The 19,612-nt window shown below is 47.7% G+C and overlaps 1 protein-coding gene across 11 annotated transcripts in view; it reads left to right on the top strand.

The window, feature by feature from the left end:
- FBXO10 (F-box protein 10) overlaps positions 1-19,612 on the top strand; it is an 83,500-nt gene that overhangs the window by 51,518 nt on the left and 12,370 nt on the right. For 4 of the 11 annotated variants that reach the window (XM_073806298.1, XM_073806295.1, XM_073806296.1 and 1 more), the window contains 7 exons: positions 1,498-1,634; positions 6,307-6,377; positions 8,044-8,196; positions 9,383-9,652; positions 11,394-11,704; positions 12,830-13,011; positions 15,187-17,890. In XM_073806298.1, the coding sequence (XP_073662399.1) occupies positions 1,498-1,634; positions 6,307-6,377; positions 8,044-8,196; positions 9,383-9,652; positions 11,394-11,704; positions 12,830-13,011; positions 15,187-15,361 (1,299 nt within the window). In that variant the 3' untranslated portion in view covers positions 15,362-17,890. Of the gene's footprint in view, positions 1-1,497; positions 1,635-6,306; positions 6,378-8,043; positions 8,197-9,382; positions 9,653-11,393; positions 11,705-12,000; positions 13,012-15,186; positions 17,896-19,612 lie in introns of those variants that run through there. The other 7 variants (XM_019948988.3, XM_073806302.1, XR_012332593.1 and 4 more) reach the window with 6 other exon arrangements.

Here is a 19,612-nt window from a genome sequence, read left to right as displayed (position 1 = left end):
TTATTGCCACTGTTGCCAGAGAGATGAGAGGAGTTTGCCGTCCCAGGGATGGGGGGGCAGGACAGTTTAGCAGGTGGAGGGGGAAGGGAGTATTATCTGCCTTTGTGAAACAGTGCAGGATAGAAATACCATTGCTTACACCTCTCTCCCTGTGCTTTTCAACCCTGTGAGGGACTTCTGTAGGCAGCGGTTACTCTGGTGAGTCTGCCAAATCCTTCAGGGGAAAATCTGAAAAGTGAGTAAGAATAGGAGAGCTTGCAGCATGAAACACTTTAAAGCAAACTAGAACTGTGTTTCCATTAAATAATTTTGGAAGAGAAACAGCTAGCTTTTTGGTTTAAATATAGGATTGTATTTAGGCTATAAATTAGCAATCAGAGTGAAACAATTTTATTATAATTTATTATAACCTAAAATTTTCATCACTGTTCAAAAGCAACTAACTGACTGGGAAACAGAAAAACTAGGTTTCAGATCCGGCCCTGCCACAAACATACTATATGACCCTGGGCCTGTTTCCCATTTGCACAGTATGAAAATCTCCAAGGGTCATTATAGCTCGTACACCTGGTGACCTCATGCCTCATGGGACACCTAAGCTCCCTGGGGCTGTACCTTCCACAGGTCCCCCCCAAATGAGAAGGGGAGACTAGAAGCCAGTGACCCACTCCTTCCCTGGGTGGCCCCTTGGGACTGCGCTTAGCCAAAGTTCCCATGTACTGGGGCACTGCCCCCTTCTGAGAGGTGGGCGCCCTGGGATGACATGGCCTAGCCAATGATCGTGTGTTTTGGGGACTCTTTAGAGGCTCAGAAATTTTCAGTAGTGTGCATTGCAGATGAAGGGCAGGAGCCCTCAGCAGTAAGTGCCAGCGTAACTACATCCCAAGAGTCTGGGTGGGGAAGACTCCTCTCTTGGGAGTCTCCCTCATAGGTGTCAACGTGTGCACCTGTGCAGAGAGGGCAGGGCCACGTCCATTCACTTTGTTTTTTGTTGTTTCTTTTTTTAAAATTTTATTTATTTTTTTACTTTATGGCTACGTTGGGTCTTTGTTGCTGCGCACGGGCTTTCTCTAGTTGCGGCAAGCGGGGGCTACTCTTCATTGCAGTGTGCAGGCTTCTCACTGTGGTGGCCTCTCTTGTGGAGCACAGGCTCTAGGTGCAGAGGCTTCAGTAGTTGTGGCACGCAGGCTCAGTAGTTGTGGCTCACGGGCTCTAGAGCACAGGCCCAGTAGTTGTGGTGCATGGGCTTAGTTACTCCACGGCATGTGGGATCTTCCCTGACCAGGGCTCGAACCCATGTCCCCTGCATTGGCAGGTAGATTCTTAACGACCATGCCACCAGGGAAGCCCATTCACTTTGTTTTGTGCTAGGGATCTTCCAGCAACGTAGTTTTCTCTGCTGGTTCATCCTGGCCCTGCGGTGGGGCAGCAATGAGCACTCTGCTTCTCAGTGGCGTGTCTGAGCTGCCTTCTGTGGTGTCTCATGTTCACTTGCAGTGTAACCAGATCCACCACGGCCTTCGCTCTGGCATTGTTGTCCTTGGCAATGGGAAAGGCATCATCCGGAATAATCAAATCTTTTCAAACAAGGAGGCTGGCATTTACATCCTGTACCACGGAAATCCAGTCGTGAGGTATGTGCCACTGTACCCAGACCATCCTGTTCACCCATGGTCCCTCTTTCCTCTCTGATCTCTGTGTTTCCCTACTCTCTGTCTTTGCTTCATTTGAAACCATTTTTGTTTATGAAAACAACTGTACAGATGCAAGCAGGAAAGAGACAGACTTCACCCATAATCCCACCTCAGTCACACAACCTTTTGTGGTATTGCATCTGTGTTCTGTGCTTTTGTGTCTGTGTTTCCTTCCAGTTAACTAGGTGGACTTCTAACTTCTAATAATGATAACAAAGGTAAACAAGGGCAGACTCCGCTCCCTAGGAGCTTACTTTAGTCTGGAGGACATGTGTGCTCAGAAATAATGCTAAGATGGGAATGACATAGAGATTTCAACTCACCTGACAACTCTGGTCAGTTGATTTTGGCTACCTGGGATGCTATATTAAGATCTGGAGGCTACATCTGACCTCAGCATGAAAGCATGCTGTGATCAATCAGTGGTGTAAGCTGTAGGTGGGAGGGGCCGTGGATTTGCCTTCCCATCTGTCATATGGCGCAGACTGTGATAAATACTATCAAAGTGGTACCAAGAGAGGGGGAATCATTCTGACTAGGGGGCTGTGGGAGGCCTCATTTGGGAGGTGGCATTGGAGTTAGACTTTGAAATACAGGTAGAGCTTTTGGACTCTCATGGAGATGGGGAGTGGACATTCCTAGTAAAGGAAGCAGCTTGAGTAAAGCAGCAGAGCGCAGCAGATTCAGGGGTAGCACACGGCCCACTGGCGCTTGAGAAAAGGTCTGACACAAGTTGTGACGTTAGTATAAAACATCTTAAATTGGGACTGTCCCTGATAATCTTGGATCCTTTGGTCACTGCAGCTTGAACGTTAAGATTTGGAGTAGAAGACCCACACAGTTACGTCTGCAGTTTACAAAAATCATTAGCATTAATGTTCAGCAAATGTATTCTGAGAGTTTTTCCCTGCATTATTCCATGTGTACTTTTCCATGCTGTTGCAGAACCTTTGTATTTATCACTTTGGACAGTTTCAGAACTGTTCCATTGTTTTGATATTCCCTCATTTTTGAACTAGTCCTATTACTGTTCCTCTGGATTTTTTTTTTTTTTTTTTTTTTTGGCCACGCCGCATGGCTTGCGGGACCTATTACTGCTAGGCCTCTATTTTTTCGCTATTATAGACAGCTTACTAAAAACAATTAGTGTTCACAGAGCTCTTTTTCCATCTTTTGCATTATTGCCTTAAGATAAGAGTATGGGTTTGCATGTATGCATGTCATTCATTTAACACACATTTGAGGGTTTATTCCATGTAAAGGGACGGCAGTATAAAAAGTGTGTACAAATAGTCTCTCCTCCGTGGAGCATGCAGTCTCATTCTGGGGACGGGAGCCGTGAGGGAAGACTCACCAAAGCATATGCTTTATAGGTCTTCATGCAGGTGCAGAAGGAGCCCAGCCACAATTTCAGCTGAGCAAGTCAGGGCAGTGCACGTGGGGCACTGACATTTGAGTTGTGCTTGAAGGATGAGGTGGATTTTATGGCCATAGAAAAGGCATTCTGGGCCTGGGGCAGTGAAATTTGGGGTATGTCCAGGGAAAATGGTGTAAAAAATGTGGTGGTATGTCTGGGCATGTGATGCCCGGGGGGCTGAGTAGATGATCAGCCTACAAAGTGGGGTTGATGCTGGAGCACGGAGGACCTCGAATACCAAGTGTGGTGGGTAGAATAATGGCGCTCCAGATGTATCCATTTCCTAATGCTTGGAACCTGTGCATATGCTGTCTTACGAGGCAGAAGAGACTTTGCAGATGTGACTAAGTACGTTAAGATGGGGAGAATATCCTGGGTTATGCAGGTGGGCCCAGTGTCATCACAAGGGTCCTTAGAAGAGGGAAGCAGGAGAGTCAGAGTCAGAGAGAAGGAAATGCATCAACAGAAGCAGAGGTCAGAGTGATGAGGCCACAGGCCAGGAAATATGGGCAGCCTCTAGAAGCTGGTAAAGACAATAAATGGATTCTTCCCTAGAGCCTCCAGAAGGAATACAGGTCTGCTGGCACCTTGATTTAGCCCCATCAGATCCAGTTTGGACTTCTGGCCTCCTAAACTGGAAGATAATGAATTTGTGTTGTTCTAAGCCACTCAGTTTGTGGTAATTTGTTATATCAGCCATACACCCAGAACTTGCGGGTGCTGGTGAACTGTTGAAGGGTTTTGAGCAAGGAATATTACAACGAGATCAGTGTCTTGGGTTTTTAAAACAGTCGCTTTGAGAGAATAGGTTGTGCTTTTTTCCTTTATATTTCTCTGTGATGGCGGATAGGGATCTGTGGGAGGATACAGAATGAATTTCGAGATCCCTGAAGTGGCCTAGATAAGGCAAACCACAGCGTATGTTTTTGCCGGTGAGTTATATAACCTATGGTGTTTCTCTTTTTTTGCCTTGGCTGCAAGGAAGCACAGGACTCAGACTGGCTCATCTGTCGTTAATATCCCATCCTTGGTTCTTGGAACAGTGATCTGTCCCCTTTTCCTACTGTTTTCTGATACCTCTTTTATCTTTGTTCTGCCCACCCTGTGTACACACACATACATGTTTCTCCAAGTGGCCATGGATCCTTTCTGAAGGTGAGTGAGATTTGTATTAAAAGTAAACCACTCATGCATTTGCTGCTATGGCACAGCTCTCAGAAATATGGATGAGGCGTGCCTTGCCCAGGGACTACATCTGACCCTGAATTCTAGAAGCCCACAGTAACCATCAGCTGATTAAATTGTAATCACATCAAAGCAGATACTTCAGATCTGTCTGAATAAAAACATAAGGATGTTTTTAACCTTGTTCTGCTCCAAACACATAATGTAGATGCAGTTGGCATTTGACTTCCCCCGAAGGAAGTAAACCATTTGGACCCTGCCCTGGGAGATGGGAAGATTTATCAGCCAACTGCTAATCACTGGGGTTCTGTGAGGAGCCAGGCCCTATGTTGGGCTCTGAAGAGCCAGGTGAATATTTGGATCTAAATCCTTCCGCTGCATGCATGGTAGGAAGTAGGAGGGCACCTCCTAAGAGAGGGGGCCGGTGCCCCTCCAGTAGGGAAGGAGAACACAGCATTCCTGGTAGTAAAAGTAACAAACAGCAAATGTGTATGCTCCAGGAATAACCCAGTTCTGCTAGGGTCTGGGTGTGACTGGCTCTGTATTTACAGGCAAGAAACCAAGATAGAGAGACTGGAGAGAAATGCATGTCCTTTAACGTGCTCGGGTGTCTGGTTCTAAGGAACATATTCACGAGGCCTTGCCATGGTAGTAGGGCTGTGTGTAGCCCAGCCCATGGCGTTTCACATATGTGTTGTCTGATGTTCTTAAAACCCTCTTTTTAAAATCTGGTTTTCTTCTTATAAGGCATGTCATTATTTTATGTTTTCATTCAGTGGATAGGTGACTGAGTTAACAGAAAATAAGCTAAAGAGTAGCTGCTGGATACAAACAGAAGACAATAGGCTTGTTACAGGCAGAATCTGATTCAGGGACATAAATCACTCCCAGACAAGCTTAACACAGCCTCCTAGGAATTCTTGACACTACCAAGACTTTACCTGTGATCATGCACCACGATGACATTTGTTTAAAATAGTGTTTATACGAATAACAAGTATTGGCAAGAATGTGGAAAAAAGGGAACCCTTGTACACTGTTGGTGGAATGTAAATTGGGGCAGCCACTGTGGAAAACAGTATGGAGGTTTCTCCAAAAACTAAAGATAGAACTACCATATGACTCAGCAATTCCATTCCTAGGTATATATCCGAAAACAAAAACACTAATTCAAAAAGATACATGCACTCCAGTGTTCATAGTAGCATCATTCACAATAGCCAAGACATGGAAGCAGCCTAAGTGTCCATCAACAGAGGAGTGGATAAAGAAGATGTGGCACATATATACAATGGAATATTACTTGGCCATAAAAAAGAATGAAATAATGCCATTTGCAGCAACATGGATGGACCTGAGATTATCATACTAAATGAAGTAAGTCAGACAGAGAAAGACAAATATCATATATCACTTATATGTGGAATCTAAAAAAATGCAACAAACTAGTGACTATAACAAAAAAGAGGCAGACTCACAGACGCAGAGAACAAGCTACTGGTTACCAGTGGGGAGCGGGGAGGGGCAATATAGAGGTGGGGGAGTAAGAGGTACAAACTATTAGGTATAAAATAAGCTACAAGGGTATGTTGTGTAACACAGGGAATATAGCCAATATTTTATAATATCTATAAATGGAGTATAACCTTTAAAAATCATGAATCACTATATTGTACACCTGCAACTTAGATAATATGGTACAGCAACTGTACGTCAATAAAAAATAAAATAAAATAATGGTGTTTATATGTGGATAACAGTCCAGAGAGGCTTCAGAGACATGGATATAATGATATGTGCTTCTGTGGCATAGTTGTAGGTTATTTGGGGTCAGTGGTAACTGAAGGTTGCTAACTGCCTGGCTTCTGGGGCTTGAGGAGGTGCTTCATGCCCCTGTGGACCTGAGCCATCTGGGAAGCCCACAAAAGAAGGCAGGCACCTTGGATGGACTTTGTCTTTGATACATGACATTGGTCTGGTCTCACCTTTTGTCTTCTCCTTCCATTCTAGCCGGAACCACATTTTCAAGGGCAGTGCAGCCGGCATAGCTGTGAATGAGAATGGCAGAGGCCTCATCACAGGTAGGGGTGGGACTGCCTAGAGCTGAAGCCCCCAGTGACTACAGCCAAGCCAAGGTCCCAGGCTTCCCACCCACCCAGTCCTTCACCTCGACACACTGGCCTCCTTGATAGTGGGTAGCACTTGGGGATGCCGGCTCCATGCACTGGCCATGCTTATCAGGCAGGGAGAGAGCGTCTGCTCTTTGCCAGGCCTGGTGCTTACAGGATCTGAATGGATGGCCGTTTCTGACATAACACTGTCAGAAACATTCATGCCACACAAACTGTCTGAATCCCTCCTCTTGGCTTTTATGGGCTTGTGCCTGCTCTGGCAGTCCATCCCCATTTCCCCTCTGCCTGGCCAATTCCTGCTCATTCTTTGAGTCTCAGCCTAAGTGTCACTTCCTGGGGGAAGTCTGCCCTGACCTCCCATTATACATCTACACTCACTCTACCCAGTAGGCCTGCTCTGCAGGACATTTTACTTAATTTCTTGTGATCTGTTTAATGTCAGTCTCTTTTGTTGTATCCTATAAGGCAAGGATCAAGTCTGTCTGGTACGTCAGTGTAGCCTCAGCACAGAGCGTGGCCATACCTAGGACATTAAGGAGATTCAGTAAATATTGGGCCAGTGAATCCCCCTGACTGGATCCAGCCTTCCTTCATTTATCGGACGTTTTTTGAGTACACGCTGTATGCGGGAGCTGGGGATACAGCAGTGAACAAAACATGATTTCTGCTGTCAAGAACTGACGTTTTAGGAGGGGAAAAAAACAAAAGCATTTTTTTCCCCAGGGAAAGTCATATCTGAGGGTGATAAGTGCTTTACAGATAATTAAAATAAGGTGATAGAGGAACTGTGTGGGTATTTAGTATTGTATGGTCAGGGCAGGCCTTTCTGAGAAGGTGACATGTAAGCCAGAAGCTGGATGATGGGAAGGAGCCCAGGAAAAGAATGAGGATTCCACACGGGGCTACCTGTGGGGATAGACTTTGCATGCCTGAGGAGCACAGAGGTTGCTCAGTTGACTGCAGTGTGGTGAGCAAGGGGCAAGGAGTATGAGATGGGGTCCCAGAGGCAGGCAGGGAGGGGCCAGCCACACAAGGTCTCATGAGCCATTGCAGTCCTGTTGCAGGAGGCTGAGAGTCTGCCCTGCCACCATGCTGGGGCAGCAGTGTCCCAGGACACCCCTTCTAACTTGTGGCTCTTCAGCCTGCTCACTCCCAGAGACATGGTGGAGGGGAGAGGAGAGGAGAGGAAGGCTGTGGTCAGTCCAGAGCTGAGGCTGAGAAGGACAGGCTAGTGCCTTCCCAGGCATGTGGGGGAATGGCTGGATTCTGCTTCAGCCCTCCCAAGGACAGCCCCCCAGGACAGAACAGTCCTGCCTGGCCTTGGTCCAGGGACTCTAAAGCCAGTCTGTTCTTAGTCATCAATCGTCCAGGCCGCTGGGTACAGTGGATGCTGGGGATGTAGGAGACCACAAGACAGACATGAACGTTGCCCTTGAGGAAAGCAGACAGTAGACAAGTCCCTAGAAAGTCAAACACCAGACAAGATTCGGGGTGCTGACTGCTGACGGGAAGGCCTAGGCGTCTTTGTCCAGACTTGCCTTTCTATCAGCTGTCCAAGTCCTCGTTGCCAGCACTGTAGGTGACTCTTGACCCTCTTTTCTGCCTCTTCCCATAGAAAATGTCATCCGAGAGAATCAGTGGGGAGGTGTGGACATCCGCCGAGGAGGGGTCCCCATCCTCAGGAGCAACCTCATCTGCTTTGGCTATTCCGATGGTGTTGTTGTCGGGGATGAAGGCAAAGGCCTGCTAGAAGGAAACACCATCTACGGTGAGGGCACATTCCTGGGCGAGGGGTTTGGGACCCAGCCCAGCCTGGAGACAGGCAGCCCAGGTTCCATCTCCAGCCTGTGGGTCCTGAGAAAGTTGCTGCCTTTCCCTGGGCCTCAGAGATCTCATCTTAAAGAATAGCATCCATCTCAGGTCACAGCCACATAGACCCTACACTTACCACATAGAAGGCACGAGGCTCTCATAAATCACCTTCTAATCCAGATTGACCCCATGGTCACTTGACCCCAAAGCGGAGAGCTTTATCCCCCACTTAAAACAGCAAAAGGCAGGAGTGGATCTTGCATAAGGCCAGGGCCATTTAATTTCTCACACGTGGACGTCTAATTTCTCTTATCCTTTCTTTTGATCCAGAGAACTAAAAATATAATGGGAGAAATAGGGTAATCGTAGAAGGAAAAGTGTTCTCACTCATTCTGTGATTTTGGGCAAAGCTTCCATCTTTCTGGACTGCATCTCTAATAATAATAATAATTATACTAACCTACATTCAGGCTCTGGACTCTTGCTAAGCCCTTTATATGCATTAGCACATTTAATCCTCATGACTACCTTCTGAGGTAGGTACAGTTATTAAACCCATTTTATTTTATAATTAATTTTTTGGCCACACTGTGTGGCTTACGTGATCTTAGTTCCCCAACCAGGAATTGAACCCATGCCCCCCTGCAATGGAAGTGTGGAGTCCTAACCACTGGACCTCCAGGGAATTCCTGTAACCCCATTTTAAAGGTGAGGAAGCTGAGGCACAGAGACGTTCAATAACCTGCTCAGTGTCACACAGCTAGGAAGTGGTAGGGCTGGAACTCAAACTGAGGCCACCTCCATCTCTGTGCAGGGAGGAGTTGGGCTGGATGAGCTCTGAGGGCCCCTTTGGCACTGTCACCATGGGCTTGTGTGCTTCTCATCTGGAAGTGGGGCCTTGACAGTTCCCAGAGCACTTCTATACCCCATGGAATGATTGCCATTGTGAGATTGACCTGTTACTACCCCTCTTGTATGAAGAAGCCTGCAGCCAGGCCGTAAAGTGACTTGTCCGAGGCCATTTGCAAATCAGGGACTCTGTCTCCAGGCCAGCACCTTTCCTGCTTCCCCTCTCGGGGAGGCACTGGGTGCTGCCTCGCCTGTCACTCAGCCTCAGTGACCAGCTCCTTTCACTGTCCTAGCTAATAAGGGCTGTGGTGTGTGGATGATGTCGTCTAGCCTACCCCACATCACCAGCAACCACGTCAGCTACAATGGCGTGTATGGAGTGGCAGTGTTCAGCCAGAAGGATGGCTCCGGGGAGTCCCCTGGAGGCCATGTGGCCCAGGAGAACTTCGGCGAGGACGGGGACGCCACCCTCTGGGAGACGGAGCTGGAGAAGGATGACGACCTGCTGCGCCGGCCCATCGCCACAGCGCTGGTCGAGTCTAACACTGTTAATCACAACGGAGGTGAGTGCCCCTCCCTACAGCCCCTGCTCCAGGGCCTCCCGTGCTCTGCCTGCCCTAAGGCCCTTATAGCCTCATCAGCCACTTCCTTCAGCCACTTACCCGGTACCCCAGCCCCCTGGACTTCACTGCCCTTGACTTGAATCCATTCTTTTCTGTTCCCACCCACCCCACCCTGCCTTTCTCTTGCTGTTTCTCTTGCCTGAAATTCCCTTTCTCCCATCCACACGTCCCAAATAACTCGGACCTCAGAGCGCACTGCAAATTCGCCCTCGCCCTCTGTCCTTCTCTCCTTGACCTGTGCTCTCCCCCAGCCCCAGTGGCACTTGTTAGGGGGCCTGGGATTGTATTTGTTTCTGTGGCTGTTTCATCCACTCTGACAGGCTGTGAACTTGAGGCAAGGAACTGAATCCCACTCCTTTTGGTGCCCCCTCCCCTCAGTACCAATCCCACACCTGGCAGACACGTTTCCAATCAATTCTGAGACACAGTTTTCACATTTTAACATCTCTGATGAGATGCACCTTACAGTTGATGGCATATCATGGTTTAATTGGCAGTGGTTTTTCTTTCTTAGAGAACACAGAAAATAAGAGTATTTAAAATCCATGTTATCTTAAACGTGATTAAAAAAATGACAGTAGGTGTTTGATGTTTATTGAGTTGGAAAAAAAATTATCGTGAATTTCATCCAACTCCACAGCTCCCAAACCTGGCTGATTATCAGTTACTCTGGGGGGGGCTGATGGAGGAAAGCTTGTTAAAAAGAGTTCCCTGGGCCCTAGTAAGCTCATCCCCCTGGGAGTGGCAGAGGCAGGGAGATGGGTAGCCAATGGCCCCAGCCCACTTATCCGGAAAATGAGTTCTGTCCCCTCCCAGTTCAGGGTTTCCTCTACATGGCCATGCTGTCCAGTAGGACAAGCAAAGCCACATAAATCCACAAATACTTGATTTAATTTTGCTGTTCTCAGCCAAGCCAGGAGAAGCAACAGGCAGTTGGCACCAAAAGGTTCGGGGTTGCAAGCTCACAGCTCAGAATGCTCCCATGTGACCCCACAGCTGGCATCCTCCCACAGCCTCCTCCTGGTGCTGCCGGTGCCTCTTACCACTGGGGAGAACTCCTGCTCACCCCGGGTCCACATGCCATGCTGCCTCTCCCCATGCGGCTCTAAGCCTGCTGATTTTGTGCTTTTTTCTACAAACACATAGTGTCGCTAAGAAATTTCTTATTTCTTAAGAAATAAGAAAATTTCCCAGAATAGTAGGGAGGCAGATTCTAGCTCCGAATGGAAAGCAAAACAAACAACAACTTTCTAGCAGGTGGATCTGTCTAGAGGTGGAATGGGCAGCCTTGAGCAGGTAGTGAGCCTCCTGTCACAGGTGGTGCAGATGGGGGTAGGATGAGGCTGCTGGAGGAGGCATGCCAGCACAGGACGAGAGCCTGGGCCAGATAACCAGCTGAGCCTAAGGAATCTCGTCACATCATGTTTCCCTGGCCACTTCAATGAGGACTTGGTGCAGATGGAACAGTTTCCTTGCTGGTCCTGGGTTTCCTCCTGCTCTGTCATCCGGCTTGGAAGATGCAACCGCCAAAGGCTGGTTCTACATGTTGCTACATGTTGCTCTCCTCCCCCTCCCCCTCTCCTGGGTGCACAGTTCTGGGAAGGCTTTTCCTAGTGGTATTGTCAGCAGTGACCCTGGGACCACCCTGTGTTTTCTCTGCTCCCAACCCCTCTACCCACAGCTTCAGGACTCTATGTCCAGAGTAGTGAGTTGCTGCATGTCATCACCAACGTGATCCATGCTAATGGGGACAGAGGCATCACTGTGGCCCAGAGCAGCCAGCTCACCCGTGTGGCCAACAACAGCATCTCCTGCAATCACCAGAGTGGGGTCAAGGTGGAGGCCCAGTGCAAAGTGGAGTTCCGAGGCAATGGTATCTATGACAACAGAGGCCATGGCATCATCACCAAGGGTGACAGCACTGTCATTGAAAACGACATCATTGGCAACCGGGGTAGCGGGCTGCAGCTGCTGCCCACGTCCGACACGAAGGTATGTATGTGTGTGTGTGTGAGATGTGTGTGCCTATGCAGGGCATGGCCCTAGGAGAGCCCTCGTGCCCTCTCTGCTGAGAAGCAGAACCTTAAACCCTCAGCACTCTGCAAGGGTGCTGCCAAAACCCAGCCTGGGAGATGCAGGGAGACTTCACGCAAGAGGGGACGCGGGAACTGGGCCCTGAAGGATGAACAGGGGGTACTGGCAGGAAGCTGGGGCAGGGGTGCCACCCGAGGTATCTTTGTGGTCTTCAGTTCAAGATCAGGGCTATTTTAGCTCTCTTCTCCTAACAGAATAATCTCGCACAGGACCCGGTATGCAGTATGTGCTTAATGGAGAGAAGTCTTGCCTCGGGGCCTTGGCACCCACTGTTCCCTGTATACCCGGAGTAGCCTTCTTTCCCCTTTTCCTACCTACCAAGTCCTACATCTTGGCTCTCCCTTTCTTCTGGAAGCCCTTTCTGACCCCCGAGGCTGTTTGAGGTGCCCTTTTTTTGTACTTCTAAGGTGCTTATGCCCACCCTTCACAGGGCACTTCCCACAGTGCTCTGTGTCTGTTCCTTCGCCTGTGTTTCTTCCCCACAGTACCTTGAGCCCCGAGCTCCGTTTTTACGCAAAGCACTGAGCTGGGTGCTAGGGTTTCAGTGTTGAGCCAGACAAACCCAATCCCTGCCCTTGTGAAGTTACAGTCGCAAAGCCTCTCTTCGGCTTTGTGACTTCATGAGTCAGTGACTTCAGCAAGGAGTAAGGAATCCCTTGGCTTTGCATCCGAGCACTGTGGGAGCAGAGGAGGGGAGGAGGGCTCGCTGTTACCTCAGTTGGGTCGCCAGTGGCTCACACCCCATCTGCTGGGTCTTTGCACATTGTTCCTTCTTCCTGGAACAACTCTCCTCTGCTCTGTACCTGATAAACTCCTACCGCTTACCCATCACCTCCTCCAGAAAGCCTTTCCTGGTTCTCTCTGGGCTGGTCTCGATAACCTTTCCCTGAGCTCGCATGGCTCAATGCTGACCTACCTAGCATGCTCTTACCCCTCAGTTTTATAACTGGTGATTCACTTACCTGGCTCCCCTACCAGTCTAGGAGTCCCTGAGGTGTGACAAGCTCTGGCTGCCTCTCCCAGGTAATAAAGAACCGGATCCATTCATTCCGGGCCTACGGCATTGCCGTGCAGGGCCGTGCCAAGGCTCTGCTGCAGGAGAACACCGTCTTCCAGGGCAAGACCAACAAGACCATCTTTCAGCAGATCTCAAACAACCAAGAATGCATCATGCAGAACAACAAGTTCTTGGTCTTCAAGAAAAAGTAAGTGCATGGGGTTGCCTAAACCAATCTTCTAGAACCACAGTGAGGTCACTGGGGAAGCCAGGCTCAGAGACTGCAGCTGCCCTTGCTCCCTAGTCCTGCTAGCTTTCGGCTGTGGTCAGGTAAAGGCCTGTGCTTGGGTTTTGTGTCAGGCCTGGGCTGAGGACCTGAGCCTGACTCCCTAGGAGGGAATAAGCTTTAAAACACTCAGGGGTATGTGGTTTCAAATCTCACCTCTGCCAGTTACTGGCTGTGTGACCTTGGGTAAGTTACTCAACATCTCTGAGCCTTAGTAAAATCCAGTTAATAATGTCTGCTTTGTAGCACCAGTTTAAATAGGATCATGTGACCTAGCAGCATATCTGAGGTATCACACAAGTGTTCATTGCTGTGGCTGCTGTTGCCCCTTGTTTCTGGTATTTCTGCCTCAGTGTACAGTTGCTTCACACTCACCTTCCCCAAACCCTTGTCCTTCCCTGTTCCTCATTTTGATGACACCACCATCCATTCTGTTCCAGCAGCAAAACCTCTGCCTCTCCTTCTCCCTGACACTGAAGTTCAGTCAGCTACCAGGTTCTCTTGATTCTGTTTCTAAAATGTTCTTGTACCTGGCACCTCCTCTTCCCAACTGCTGCCATCCTTGTTCGGGTCAGCACCCCTCATCCTGACCCATGGCCCCTGTTCCCATTACCGCTGTTTCAGTTGTTTATGGATGGACTCCGTTCTGGTTGGTTGATACTTTGCCATACTGGTTGCAAAAATAATAATTAGTAATTATTATTGATACCATTGTTGTTGGTATCAGTCCTGCACTGTTAATCCTTCTGTCTTGTTGCAGCAGCTTCCTGCCTGGTCCCCCTGCGCTTGGGCTACCCCCGACCTGCAGGCTGTCCTTTGCATCTTGCCAGAGTAATCTTTCTAAATCAGCTCTGGCCACGTCACATGCATGGTCAGAAACCCTGGATGGAGCCTCTTTTTCTATAGTAATGATCTCTACTCTGTTTTTTTATTATATACTTTCTCAGTAACAAATATTTTTTGAGGAAACCCCCTCAGTATGTATATTTATACAGTCATAACTTATAAAGTATGATATAGTAGAAATTCTAATATTGTCTTCCCAAATCCCAGCAGATCATATTGTAGACTCCCTGGGGTCCACTTCCTCCTCCAGCTTTGGAGACCCCAGGGTACAGGGTACAGCCCAGACCTGTAGGCCTGGCATTGTCTCCTGTGCACTGTCCGCTCCTAATTTCCTCTCTTTTCATCACTTCTTCTCAGGAGCTCACTCTGCTGCCAAATGCAAATGCTTGCAGATCTTTGAACATAGCCCCAGGCTTTTACTGACCCCACAGTAGCCAGCCTCTGACTCTACCCATACCTTTAATTACAGTCCCACTCGTAACATTATTATCATAAAAATACGTAAAAGCCAATGTTGCTGGCTTAAGCAATTTAGGATTTAATGTGTGTAAGAGGCGATCCCTTGTAACTCAGGACAGGTTCCTTGTAACTTAGGACAGAAAGCCCTAATCAAAACATCACTACAATTTGATTTTCCCCAACCCTTCGTAATCTCCACAAGAGCTCGAGGGACTGGAAATCCACCAACTTCTGTCCCCTATAGATCTGCACTTTCCAGAATGTCATGTAAAAGAAACAACACAGTGTGCAGTCTTTTGAGTCTGGCTTCTTAACACTTAGCCCAGTGTATCCCAGATTCACCTGTGGCATCTGTCATTCATTCTTTTTGTCGCTGAGTGGTGTTCTATTGTATGGACGTACCACACGGTTTATCTGTTCATCAGCTGAAGTTTCTAATTTTTTGGTGACTGTGAATAAAGCTTGCATGACATTTACAGTCATACAGGTGGGGAAAAAAATGGGGCTGGGGGAATGAAAGAAAAACAAGCAAGCCACTGGTCTTATCTAGATCCTTGTTTAAAGATGGGGAAATAGAGGACAAGAGGGAACCTATCCAAGGTTACATGTAAATCTGAAGGTAGAGCTAGAACTAGAATTAGTTGTGCCCATGTTCCACCTCCTTTTGCTATCACGTAACTAGGGAGATGCAACCTATACCCAGATTTAAACAAAGCCAAAGGTAAGTTTGTGCAGGGCATTCAGCAGATGCTGTAGACTCCCAAAGGGTTCACTCTCATTTTGCACCTCCAGGTCTGATACGTGGTGCCTGGCGAACCCACCAGCACGGCCTCACCTTGAAAACTCTCTCCGAGGCCCCTCTGCTGCCCACAGTGGGCAGAAGGTAACAGCCATGGCAACCAGGATCACAGCCCACGTGGAAGGTGGTTACCACAGCAAACGCAGCATCTTCTGCACCATCCTGTAAGAATGGAGAGCCACGGAGTGGGGCAGCTGGGGGCTGTCCTCAGACTCCGAGAAGGAAGCACATACACTGCTCTCAGGCTCTGGCCCTGCCCAGCCAAGCTGAGAGGTTGTGGCCTTTGGGATGGAAGAATTAGTGCTTGTGAAGGCTCCTGGTCTCCTTATCACCGCCCTGAAAAACAAGCTCCCAAGTCTTCTGGGGACTAAGAACAAGGTACCTTCAAAACCCTTTGGCTCCATAACCCTCAGCAGGAAAGAACTTGGATTTTTTGTTTGTTGATTGGTTGGATTTTTTGGCCGCGCCATGTGGCTTATGGGATCTTAGTTCCCCGACCAGGGATTGAACCCAGGCCCTCAGCAGTGAAAGTGCAGTGTCCTAACTGCTGGACCGCCAGGGAATTCCCTGGAATTATTTTTCAAGGAGAAAAGGGGAACCGAAGTTGGTGGGTTTCTAGTCCCTTGAGGTCTTATAGAGATTATGAAAAGTTGGGGAAATCGATAACGAAAACCTTGGTCAGGGTTTTCTGTTTGAGTTACAGGGAACTGCGTTTTATATACGCCAAACCCAGAATCTTCTCAGGGAAGAACGGATTTACTTCTAAGGGAGAGAAGTGATTCTAGAGAGATGGAAAGAGCCCCAGATTTTCCCCTTTCCTAGACCTCACTTTTGACCCTTCGGGGACACTGCCACACCCACCCTGCTGCCTGGGGAGGCTGGCGGAGTTGGGTTTGGTTTCCTTAAGGACACAGTTCTCTTGGACATGGACCTGTGAGGGAGGAAGGGGCTTGGGATAAGGAGCCCCTCTTGAAAGGCTGCCCCAGGAATGACAGGGACATGCTGAAAACAGGAAGGGGCGTGTGGAGAAGGCTTCCTTCAAGTGGCTTAGGTGTGCAGGCGCGTGCTGGGCTGGGTGGTGCAGAGGTGCACCTGACTGCTCTACCTTCAGGTTGCTCCCAGATTCAGGACATCGGTTCAGCGCTTGCTGCACAGAGAGGATTCGAATCCCACAAGCACACCCAAACCAGCTGCCCCTCTTGGGCGCAAGACTGGCGGAGACCGAGGTGCCTAGGGCCCTCGTCTGTGTCCACATTCTCATGGATGACCACCTGCCTTTACTGACCCTACCAAGGTTTCCCACTCTGTGCCTTGGCTCACGCTTTCCCCTCTTCTGGGTGCACCCTCCTCGCCAGCTACACATGCCTAGGTCCCACCCATTCTTCCAGGCTCGACACTGCCACCCGGATGGCAGTGCTCTGCCCTCTCTGAGCCTCCTCTGCCCTTTCTCTGCCCCCACAGGGTATATTCTGCCTTGCTTAGGAGTTACCCGGGCCCATCCCTGTCCCACTGACCTGCCTGTAAGCTAGCTCCATTAGGGTCACCACCTGTGTCCCCAGTCCCCAGCCCAGGGGTAGGGTTAGCAGCCTGAGTGAGGAGAGGAAGGCTGGCTCCCAAAGGGCTGTGCTGAACCCAACTGTGAATGTGTTAAGGTTCCAGAGCCAGACAGGCTCAGACCCACTGCTCTAGGAAAGGGGCCCGACGCAGGCCTGGTTCAGCCTGAACAGTCCCCCACCCACCCGGCCCTTCATGTGGGGCCTCACCAGCCCGGTAGGGTCACTGTCGTTCACCTCACAGATGGCTTCCCAGGCTGGTTCTGCCAGGCCCCCGGTGCTGCTCTCCCGGGTGGAGTAGGTTGGGCTAGAGGGAGCCAGGAGCACTGGCTACCCCCTGAGGACTTCGGGCACAAGAGCGTGGGCCCCTCCCATCCCCAGCGCTGTCCTTTGCACTTACCTATGGCCCCAATGTGAGTCGCTGTACAAAATGCTGCCTTTTATTATTTTGTAACGAATGACTTTTCTGTGAACCAAGTGCTTATGAAAATCTCAGCAACCAAAATAAAGTTCTCTATTTTAAAGAAGGCACTTTTCGGGGTACTTTCCTTGGTCTGCGTATGTGCTAGGGTTCCTGAGTGCTGGATGTAGGCCTCTCACCACTCTGCCCCCGCGAGGCACCACTGCTTCCACTGAACGAGACATGAGACCAGGGCCATCTTGTCCATCCAGCTTGTTCCCACCTGATTCCAAGTTCCAAGGTCTGTGTCCTCATGTGTCAGTCAGGGACTGTAGTTGCAGTCCTGCCTGCCCCTTGGGCTTTGTGAAGAGTAGCAGTGAGGTCCCTGGTGTGGATGACATGAGATCCATGACCACATTTTTCCCAGCTTCAGTCACTTAGCATCTTACAGTGTTTGCCATATCCACATGTCAGCTGAGGAGAAAGCTAGTACTTAATATTTTTCTTTAAATCCTCTTTTAATTAAAAAGACTTTATTTTTTAGAATTTTTTCTCTTAAGTCTTTTTATTAACAGGTATAGTTGATGTATAATGTATGTTTTAGGTGTACAACACAGTGATACACAATTTTTAAAGGTTATACTCCATTTATAAAATATTGGCTATATTCCCTGTGCTGTACAATATATCCTTGTAGCTTATTTATTTTATACATAGTAGCTTATACCTCTTAATCCCCTACCCTAGCCTTGCCCCTCCCCCCCTCCCCCCTCCCACTGGTAACCACTAATTTGTTCTCTATATATGAGAGCATGTTGTTCTTTGTTATATTCACTAGTTTATTTTTTAGATTCCACATGTGATATACAGCATTTGCCTTTCTCTGACTTACTTCACTAAGCACGATACCCTCCAAGTACGTCTTTTTTTTTTTTTAACATCTTTATTGGAGTATAATTGCTTTACAATGGTGTGTTAGTTTCTGCTTTATAACAAAGTGAATCAGAATCCAAGTGCATCCTTGTTGCAAATGGCAAAATTTCATTATCTTTTATGGCTGAGTAGTATTCCATTGTGTGTATATATATAGACCACATCTTCTTTATCCATTCATCTGTTGATGGATACTTAGGTTGTTTCCACATCTTGGCTATGATGAATAATGCTGCTGCGAACATTGGGGTGCATGTATCTTTCAAATTAGTGTTTTCATTTTCTTCAGATATATACCCAGGAGTAGAATTGCTGGATCATATGGTAGTTCTATTTTTAGTCTTTTGAGTAAACACCATACTGTCTTCCATAGTGGCTTCCCCAGTATACATTCCCACCAACAGTGCACAAGGGTTCCCTTTTCTCCATGTTCTCACCAACATTTGTTATTTGTGGTGATGATAGCCATTCTGACAGGTGTGAGGTGATATTTCATTGTGGTTTTGATTTGCATTTCTCTGATGACTAGCGATGTTGAGCCATCTGTTCATGTGCCTGTTAACTATCTGTATCTTCTGTATCAGACATTTCCAAATAGACATTGGAAAAATGTCTATTTAGGTTTTCTGACCATTTTTTAATCAGATTGTTTATTTTTTTGATGTTGAGTTGTATGAGCTTTTTATACATTTTGGATATTAACCCCTTATTGGTCATATCACTTGCAAGTACTTTCTCCCATTCAGTAAGTTGTCTTGTTGTTTTGTCTATGGTTTCCTTTGCTGTGCAAAAGCTTTTAAGTTTAATTGGGTCCCATTTGTTTATTTTTGCTTTTGTTTCCTTTGCCTTAGGAGACAGCTCCAAAAAATATTGCACGATTTATGTCAAAGTGTGTTCTGCCTGTGTTTTCTTCTAGGAGTTTCATGGTTTCAGGTCTTAACGTTTAGGTCTTTAATCCATTACAGTTTTTCTAAAACCATACACACAAAAAGGTTCTAATTTCATTCTTTTACATGCAGCTGTCCAGTTTTCCCAGCACCCCTTATTGAAGACTGTCTATAAGTTTTAGATTTATAGAAAAAGTGAGGAGATAGGTGGTAGAGAGTTCCCGTACTACCCTTCCTGCCAACCTTCCCTGTTACTAACACCTTGCATTAGTATGGTACATTTGTCAAAATTAATGGGCCAGTAGACACATTATTATTAACTAAAGTCCACAGTTTATTCATATTTCCTTAGTTACTACCTAGTGTCCTTTTTCCATTCCAGGACCCTATCCAGGAACTTAACTAAAAAGACTTCACTACTATAAATGAAAAGCTAGTGGTTCTAATACACACTAAACTGTTAAAATGAAAATATTCACAGTATCACAAGCAACTAAACCTTTGTTGAAACCAAACATTTGGGGGAAATTTGTTACTGCAGTTTAGCCAAGTCAGCATAACCTCATATATCCTGATACACCCCCATGCCACTAAAATCATCTTATATCCCATCAGTAGTATATTAAGCACTGAGCTGGTGAGGCTA

This window comes from Tursiops truncatus, chromosome 6 (assembly GCF_011762595.2).
Source record: "Tursiops truncatus isolate mTurTru1 chromosome 6, mTurTru1.mat.Y, whole genome shotgun sequence".
In the NCBI taxonomy this organism is placed as follows: domain Eukaryota; kingdom Metazoa; phylum Chordata; class Mammalia; order Artiodactyla; family Delphinidae; genus Tursiops; species Tursiops truncatus.
This window is presented reverse-complemented; position numbering and strand designations above follow the sequence as displayed.